A 9657-nucleotide genomic window follows, 5' to 3' on the forward strand; every position below is an offset into this window, starting at 1 on the left:
ACAGATGCTTTTTAAAGGTTTTAATAAATTACAGTTAAATAACATCAGTGACATTCTAGATTCTGGTGTACAATAAATACGATGATTCAACACTTACATAGGGCACCCACTACTCATCACAAGCGCCCTCAATCCCCATCACCCATCCAACCCATCCCCCAAACCACCTCCCCTCTGACATGACCAATTTGCTCTCTGTAGTTAAGAGTCTGTTTTTTGGGGCACTTGAGTGGCTCAGTCCATTAAGTGTTGTCTCTTGATTTCAGTTCAGGTCTTGATCTCAGGGTTGTGAGTTCAAGTCCTGCATTGGGCTCCAGTCTGGGTGTGGAGCCTCTTTAAAAAAAAAAAAAGAGTCTGTTTCTTGGTTTTCCTATCTTCCCTTACCCTATGATCATTTGTTCTGTTTCTTAAACTCCACATGAGTGAAATCATATGGTATTTGTCTTTCTTTGACTTATTTTGCTTAACAAAATACTCTCTAGCTCTATCCACGTTTTTGTAAATGGCAATATTTCATTCTTCTTGATGGCTGAGTAATATTCTATTATATATACCTCCATTATATATATATATATCTTTTTGATGACTGAGTTGTATATATATATAATCTTCTGCTTTATCCATAAGTTGATAGACACCTGGTGTCTTTTCATAATTTTAATTTCTGATTCTTAATGCTGGTACAAACATTGTGGTGCATGTATCCCTTCAAATCGGTATTTTTGTTTTCTTTGGGTAAATGTCAACTACTGCAATTGCTGGATACTAGGGCGGTTCTATCTGAACATATGAGGACTCTCCACATTGTTTTCCAGAGTGGCTGCACCAGTTTGTATTCCTGCCAACAGTATAAGAGGGTTCCCCTTTCTCTGATTCTCACCAACACCTGTTGTTGCTTGTGTTGTTGATTTTAACCATTCTGACAGGTATAAGGTGATATATCATTGTGGTTTCCGTTCGCATTTCCCTGATGATAAGTGATGTTATCTTCGCATCTTTTCATGCGTCCGTTAACCATCTGTATGTCTTCTTGGGAAAAATATCGATCCATGCCTTTGGACCATTTCTTAACTGGATTATTTGTTTTTTGGGTGTTGAGTATAGGATTTTTAAAATAGATTTGGGGGATCCCTGGGTGGCGCAGCGGTTTGGCGCCTGCCTTTGGCCCGGGGCGCGATCCTGGAGGCCCAGGATCGAATCCCACGTCGGGCTCCCGGTGCATGGAGCCTGCTTCTCCCTCTGCCTGTGTCTCTGCTTCTCTCTCTCTCACTGTGTGCCTATCATAAATAAATTAAATTAAAAAAAAATTTAAAAAAAAATAGATTTGGGATACTAACCCTTTATCAGATATGTCATTTACAAATATCTTCATCCATTCTGCAGGCTGCCTTTTAGTTTTGTTGATTTTATTTATTTATTCGAGACACACACACACACACACACACACACAGAGAGAGAGAGAGGCAGAGACACAGGCAGAGGGAGATGTAGGCTCCATGCACGAAGCCCGATGTGGGACCTGATCCCGGGACCCCAGGAGCACGCCCTGAGCCCAAGGCAGGCACTAAACCGCTGAGCCACCCAGGGATCCCCCAGTGTACTCTTTACAATGGCAGTAGACTCATTAGCAATTTCAAATCTAATCAGACTACAGAGTCAATTCCAGAAGTGCTAAAACTAATTTAAAAAAATAATTCTTGGGATGTTCCAGGATCGAGTCCCACATCAGGAGCCTGCTTCTCCCTCTGCCTGTGTCTCTGCCTGTTTCTCTGTGTCTCTCATGAATAAATAAAATCTTTTTTTAAAAAAAGAAAAATCATTCTTAAGTTTCTGTTGCTGTAGAATCTTAGTACCAAATTCTGTATTAGTCAAGATTCTCCAAGACCCAGAAACAATGGAATGTGTGTGTGTGTGTGTGTGTGTGCGTGTGTGTGTGTGTGTGTGTGTGTGTGGAGAGAGAGAGAGAGAGAGAGAGAGAGAGAGAGAGACATTATGAGGAATTGGTTCAAGGTATTGTGGAGGAGGGCAAGCCCAAAATTTGCTGGCTAGGCCACCATGCTGGAGACTTAGGGAAGAGTTGCTGCTGCAGTTCACGTCCAAAGAAAGTGTGCTGAGAAGATCCCGTTTTCCTTGGGGGAAGTTAGTGTTTTCCAAGTAAGGCCTTCAACTGATTGGATGAGAATCACCCACATTATGGGGAATATTCTGTTTTACTGAAATTTAATTAATAAACTATTTTATTAAGTATGCTTTTCCAATTTTATTGGCCACAGGGGATGGGATGAAATTCTACTAATTTAAATGTTAATCTCATCTAAAAATATCTCTGAAACACCTAGAAAAATGTTTGACAAAATAAATGGGTACCATAGCATATCCAAGGTGACACATAAAGTTAACCACGAGAGTTCCCTAAATATGGCAGAAAATATGTGTTAGTATCCAAAATATAGAGAGACCAACGCCCAAAAAAACAATAATCCAGTTAAAAATGCGCAAAAGACACGAACGGACATTTCTCCAAAGAAGGCATCCAGATGGCCAACAAACACCCGACAAGATGCTCCACATCACTGATCATCAGGGAGATGCAGATCAAAAGCACAATGAGATCCCAGCTCACAGCTGTCAGAATGGCTAAAATCAACCATCGGGAGACAACGGGCGTTGGCGAGGATGTGGAGGAAGGGGCCTCTCCGCTGCGAGTGGGAGCGCAGGCCGGTGCAGCGGCTGCGAACAGCGTGGAGGGTCCTCAAGAAGCTCACCATAGCGCTGCCCTACGACCCAGCCATTGCAGCACTAGGTCTTTACACGGAGGATAGGAAACAGTAGCTTGAAGGAATAGTGCCCCCCAGTGTTTAGCGACAGTGGGGGCAGCAGCCGACTAAGGCAGGTGCCCAGATGTCCCCGATGGATGAATGGCCAGAAAGACGCAGTGCACCTGTGCACCATGGAGTATTACTGAGCCCCGGCAGATGAGATCTGGGCCTCTTCGATGACGGGGTTGGAGCTAGAGACGCTTACGTGAAGTGAAGCCAGTCAGGCAGGGAAAGACAAACGCCACAAGCTTTCACTCACAAGTAGGATTTAAGATGCAAGACAAATGAACATAGAGCGGAAACAGGAAAACCAAGAAAGAGACTCAAGTAGAGAGAACACAGTGATGGTCAGCAGGGCGGGCAGTGGGGTAAGTAGGTGCCGGGGATGAGGGAGGCGGCTTGGGATGAGCGCCGGGTGCTGTCGGGAGGTGGCCGACCACTGAGACCTATACCCGGAACTCGTGTTACACTGTACCTTAAACAACTGGAATTTAAATAAAAATCTAGTAGAAAAAGAAAACAATTCCTTTCGCCGTACATCGCAAAGAATAAAATTAGCTGAAGATGTGCAGGAATTGGACTTGCTGAAAGGAAAAAATTGCTGAAAGTCACTCGGGAGGCCCCGAATACGCGGGAAGCCCCCCCCCCCCCCGTTTCAGGACCTGCTCCCTCGGGGGGCCCATTCCTGCTCCCTGGGGGGACGGACCCCGATTCCTGTCCCTTGATGGAGGGGCCCCGACTCCTGTCCCTTGGTAGAGGGGCCCCGATTCCTGCTCCCTCTGGGGGAGGGGCCCGATTCCTGCTGCCTTGGAGGAGGGACCCGGATTCCTGCTCCCTCGGGGGGAGGGACCCCAATTCCTGCTCCCTTGGGGGACCCCGATTCCCGCTCCCTCGGAGAACAGCCCTCCTGAGAACATGGTGCCGAGGAACGCGGCGGGCGCACACGGCCACCTACTGGCCCCAGGGTGGCACCTGCAGCAGGTGTCTAGCGGACGCCAAGCGGCAGGGACGGGAACCGAGGAGCGGCCCCCCGGGGCAGGAGGGGGTGCAGAGGGCAGTGAGCGCGCGGCGGCCGGGCCGTCTGCGCGGGGTGGTGCCGCGTGTGCACCCGAGAGGGCCGACATGTCGGGGCGCACCTGGTGGCGCGCGAGCTCCTGCCTTCCGCGCGGCGCAGGGCCAGCGACTTCCCGCCGATTCTGGTGTGCGACGGCAGGGCCGGGCCAATGGGGACGCAGTGACCTCATCAGATCTGCGTGTCACCGCGTGCGCAGGGGGCGGGGAGGGGGTGTCGCTTTATAAGGAGCGGGGCCTCGTCGCCCGCTGCTCAGAGCTCGGGAGCAGCCGGCCCAGCGCGCCGCACCGCGGTGCACCCCGGCGCTCCTCTCTGCGCCCCGACGCCGATTCGGCAGCGCAGCCCGAGGCCCGTCTCTCCGCAGCCCGAGGTCGGTTTCTTTCCTCCCTCGAGGGGAGGGGCCCCGATTCCTGCTCCCTGGGGGGTGGGGGGAGAAGGCCGTTATTCCTGCTCCCTGGGGGGGGGGTGCCCCGATTCCTGCTCCGCGGGGGGAGGGGCCCCGATTTCTGCTCCCTGGGGGGTGGGGGGAAAAGGCCGTTATTCCTGCTCCCTGGGGGGGGGGTGCCCCGATTCCTGCTCCGCGGGGGGAGGGGCCCCGATTTCTGCTCCCTGGGGGGTGGGAAGAGGCCGTTATTCCTGCTCCCTGGGGGGGGGGTGCCTCGATTCCTGCTCTGTCGGGGGGAGGGACCCCAATTCCTGCTCCCTTGGGGGGCCCCGATTCCCGCTCCCTCGGAGAACAGCCCTCCCGAGAACATGGTGCCGAGGAACGCGGCGGGCGCACACGGCCACCTACTGGCCCCAGGGTGGCACCTGCAGCAGGTGTCTAGCGGACGCCAAGCGGCAGGGACGGGAACCGAGGAGCGGCCCCCCGGGGCAGGAGGGGGTGCAGGGGGCAGTGAGCGCGCGGCGGCCGGGCCGTCTGCGCGGGGTGGTGCCGCGTGTGCACCCGAGAGGGCCGACATGTTGGGGTGCACGTGGTGGCGCGCGAGCTCCTGCACGCTCGTCGCCCGTCGGTGGCGCCCTATGCCGTCCGCGCGGCGCAGAGCCAGCGACTTCCCGCCAGCGGCTTTTCTGGCGGGCGAGGGCCGGGCCGGGCCAATGGGGACGCGGTGACCTCATCAGGCCTGCGTGTCACCACGTGCGCAGCGGCGCGGGGAGGGGGTGTGTCCCTCGGATACGGATACGGAGCGCGGCCTCACCCCCGCTGCTGAGGGCTCGGGAGCAGCCGGCCCAGCGCGCCGCACCGCGGTGCACCCCGGCGCTCCTCTCTGCGCCCCGACGCCGTTTCGGCAGCGCAGCCCGAGGTCGGTCTCTGCAGCCCGAGGTCGGACTCTCTGCAACCCGAGGCCGGTCTCTGCAGCCTGAGGTCGGACTCTCTGCAGCCCGAGGTCGGTCTCTCTACAGCCCGAGGTCGGTCTCTCCGCAGCCTGAGGTCGGACTCTCTGCAGCCCGAGGCCCGTCTCTCCGCAGCCCGAGGTCGGTCTCTCCGCAGCCCGAGGTCGGACTCTCTGCAGCCCGAGGTCGGCCTCTGCACCCCGAGGTCGGTCTCTCTGCAGCCTGAGGCCCGTCTGTCTGCAGCCCTTGCCCCATCTCTCTGCAGCCCGAGGCCGGTGTCTCTGTCCACAGCCCGATGTCTCCGCCCGAGGTCCGTGGCTCCGCGGCCCGACGCCGGACTGTCCGCAGCCCGGGGTCTCCGCAGCCTGAGGCCCGTGGCTCCGCGGCCCGACGCCCGACGGTCCGCAGCCCGGGGTCTCCGCAGCCCGAGGCCCGTGGCTCCGCGGCCCGACGCCCGACGGTCCGCAGCCCGGGGTCTCCGCAGCCCGAGGCCCGTGGCTCCGCGGCCCGACGCCCGACGGTCCGCAGCCCGGGGTCTCCGCAGCCCGAGGCCCGTGGCTCCGCGGCCCCACGCCCGACCGTCCGCAGCCGGGCCGCAGCCGGGCCGCAGCCCGAGGCCCCGCGCCGAGCGCCGCCGAGGCCCCGCACGCGCCTCCGGGGGAGCCGTGGAGGGCGGCCCGGCCGCCCGAGGTCGTGCCGCTCGCGCAGCGCCCGCGCCGGCCTGGCCTTCTCCGTGTGCCAGGTGGAGCGCCTCCTGCGGGCCGGCCGCTACGCCAAGCGCCTGGGCGCGTCCGCCCCCATCTTCCTGGCGGCCGTCATCCAGTTCCTGACGGCCACCGTGCTGGGGCTGGCGGGCGACGAGGCCCGGCACAGGCGCACCGCGTACATCACCCCGGAGCTCGTGGACCGGGCGCTGCACAACCACGAGCTGCTCAGCGGCTTGTTCACGATGACCACCGTGTCCCAGGTGGCCCCGTGCCGGTACTAGCCGCCCCCGGCCGGGCACCAGCCGCCCCCGGCCCCTGATCCCCGCCCCCGCCCGGGGAGCCGCCGGGGGGGCTCGGTGACCCCCGCGTCCCCGCAATAAAAAGCGCAGAGACAACCAGCCGTGTGCGCCTCGCTCACTGGGTGCGGGACGCGCCTCGGGGGCAGGGCGGGGGGGGGGGCGGGGGCGGGTCTGGGGGGAGGTTGGGGTTTGGGGTTGTGGGCGAGGTTGGGGTGGGGGTGCGGGGCTCGGGGATGACGGGGGGTTGGGGTGCCCTCGGCGGCGCACGATGGAGGTGCACGTTTGGGGGGGGTGGAGGATTTGGGGTGCGGCGTGGGGCGCGGGTTCGTGGGTGTGGTGCGGGGTTCGGTCGTGGGGTCCGGGGTAGTGTTGGGGTGCAGGGACGGGGGCTGCGGCGGGGTCGGCTGGGGTGCAGGGGTGGTGGCGGGGTCCGGCTGGGGTGCGGGGACGGCTCGGAGTCCGCTATGACACCCAAGACCGGCTTCTCTCGGGGTCAGGGCAGGGGTGGCCGGGTTGGGGGTGACGGTGGAGCATAGAAGACCCCCCCCCCCACCGCATGGGCCAGTCCCTAGGACGATGGCGCGTGTGGGGCTGGAGCTCAGGACCATGCCTGCGGCGTGGTGATGGGGTGAACGCTGGTGTCATAAGAACCTGGGTGCGGGATGGAGGGGGACACCCCTGCCGGCGCGGAGTGAATGGGGGACACACCTGCCGGCGCGGACTGTTGGGGGGACACACCTGCCGGCGCGGACTGTTGGGGGGACACATCTGCCGGCGCGGACTGTTGGGGGGACACACCTGCCGGCGTGGACTGTTGGGGGGACACATCTGCCGGCGCGGAGTGAATGGGGGACACACCTGCCGGCGCGGACTGTTGGGGGGACACACCTGCCGGCGTGGACTGTTGGGGGGACACATCTGCCGGCGCGGACTGTTGGGGGGACACACCTGCCGGCGTGGACTGTTGGGGGGACACACCTGCCGGCGCGGACTGTTGGGGGGACACACCTGCCGGCGCGGACTGTTGGGGGGACACATCTGCCGGCGCGGACTGTTGGGGGGACACAGCTGCCGGCGCGGAGTGAATGGGGGACACACCTGCCGGCGCGGACTGTTGGGGGGACACACCTGCCGGCGTGGACTGTTGGGGGGACACATCTGCCGGCGCGGACTGTTGGGGGGACACAGCTGCCGGCGCGGAGTGAATGGGGGACACACCTGCCGGCGCGGACTGTTGGGGGGACACACCTGCCGGCGTGGACTGTTGGGGGGACACATCTGCCGGCGCGGACTGTTGGGGGGACACAGCTGCCGGCGCGGACTGTTGGGGGGACACATCTGCCGGCGCGGACTGTTGGGGGGACACACCTGCCGGCGCGGACTGTTGGGGGGACACACCTGCCGGCGTGGACTGTTGGGGGGACACATCTGCCGGCGCGGACTGTTGGGGGGACACAGCTGCCGGCGTGGACTGTTGGGGGGACACCGCTGCCGGCGCGGAGTGAATGGGGGACACACCTGCCGGCGCGGACTGTTGGGGGGACACACCTGCCGGCGCGGACTGTTGGGGGGACACACCTGCCGGCGCGGACTGTTGGGGGGACACACCTGCCGGCGTGGACTGTTGGGGGGACACACCTGCCGGCGCGGACTGCTTCGGGGACACAGCTGCCGGCGTGGACTGTTGGGGGGACACACCTGCCGGCGCGGAGTGAATGGGGGACACACCTGCCGGCGCGGACTGTTGGGGGGACACACCTGCCGGCGCGGACTGTTGGGGGGACACAGCTGCCGGCGCGGACTGTTGGGGGGACACACCTGCCGGCGCGGACTGTTGGGGGGACACATCTGCCGGCGCGGACTGTTGGGGGGACACACCTGCCGGCGCGGACTGTTGGGGGGACACATCTGCCGGCGCGGACTGCTTCGGGGACACCCCTGCCGGCGCGGAGTGAATGGGGGACACACCTGCCGGCGCGGACTGTTGGGGGGACACACCTGCCGGCGCGGACTGTTGGGGGGACACAGCTGCCGGCGCGGACTGTTGGGGGGACACACCTGCCGGCGCGGACTGTTGGGGGGACACAGCTGCCGGCGCGGACTGTTGGGGGGACACAGCTGCCGGCGTGGACTGTTGGGGGGACACCGCTGCCGGCGCGGAGTGAATGGGGTACACAGCTGCCGGCGCGGACTGTTGGGGGGACACACCTGCCGGCGCGGACTGTTGGGGGGACACACCTGCCGGCGTGGACTGTTGGGGGGACACACCTGCCGGCGTGGACTGTTGGGGGGACACACCTGCCGGCGCGGACTGCTTCGGGGACACAGCTGCCGGCGTGGACTGTTGGGGGGACACACCTGCCGGCGCGGAGTGAATGGGGGACACATCTGCCGGCGCGGAGTGAATGGGGGACACACCTGCCGGCGCGGACTGTTGGGGGGACACAGCTGCCGGCGCGGACTGTTGGGGGGACACACCTGCCGGCGCGGACTGTTGGGGGGACACATCTGCCGGCGCGGACTGTTGGGGGGACACAGCTGCCGGCGCGGAGTGAATGGGGGACACACCTGCCGGCGTGGACTGTTAGGGGTACACAGCTGCCGGCGCGGACTGCTTCGGGGACACACCTGCCGGCGTGGACTGTTGGGGGGACACAGCTGCCGGCGCGGACTGTTGGGGGGACACCCCTGCCGGCGTGGACTGTTGGGGGGACACACCTGCCGGCGTGGACTGTTGGGGGGACACACCTGCCGGCGTGGACTGTTGGGGGTACACACCTGCCGGCGTGGACTGTTGGGGGGACACAGCTGCCGGCGCGGAGTGAATGGGGGACACACCTGCCGGCGTGGACTGTTGGGGGGACACACCTGCCGGCGCGGAGTGAATGGGGGACACACCTGCCGGCGTGGACTGTTGGGGGGACACAGCTGCCGGCGCAGACTGCTTCGGGGACACAGCTGCTGGCGCGGACTGTTGGGGGGACACAGCTGCCGGCGCGGACTGTTGGGGGGACACACCTGCCGGCGCGGACTGTTGGGGGGACACACCTGCCGGCGCGGACTGTTGGGGGGACACACCTGCCGGCGCGGAGTGAATGGGGGACACACCTGCCGGCGTGGACTGTTGGGGGGACACAGCTGCCGGCGCGGACTGCTTCGGGGACACAGCTGCTGGCGCGGACTGTTGGGGGGACACAGCTGCCGGCGCGGACTGTTGGGGGGACACACCTGCCGGCGCGGACTGTTGGGGGGACACACCTGCCGGCGTGGACTGTTGGGGGGACACAGCTGCCGGCGCGGAGTGAATGGGGGACACACCTGCCGGCGTGGACTGTTGGGGGGACACAGCTGCCGGCGCGGACTGTTGGGGGGACACAGCTGACCGCGCGGAGTGAATGGGAGACACACCTGCCGGCGTGGACTGT

The 9657-nt window shown here is 62.5% G+C and overlaps 1 protein-coding gene across 1 annotated transcript; it reads left to right on the plus strand.

The window, feature by feature from the left end:
* The first annotated feature begins 5521 nt into the window (after positions 1-5521).
* Positions 5522-6313, plus strand: LOC112913047 (uncharacterized). Its single transcript, XM_025989558.2, has one exon. It carries the CDS (start codon positions 5522-5524, stop codon positions 6212-6214), a length of 693 nt encoding a protein of 230 aa, XP_025845343.2. The 3' UTR covers positions 6215-6313.
* Positions 6314-9657: the final 3344 nt, after the last annotated feature.

This window comes from Vulpes vulpes, chromosome X (assembly GCF_048418805.1).
Source record: "Vulpes vulpes isolate BD-2025 chromosome X, VulVul3, whole genome shotgun sequence".
Taxonomy (NCBI): domain Eukaryota; kingdom Metazoa; phylum Chordata; class Mammalia; order Carnivora; family Canidae; genus Vulpes; species Vulpes vulpes.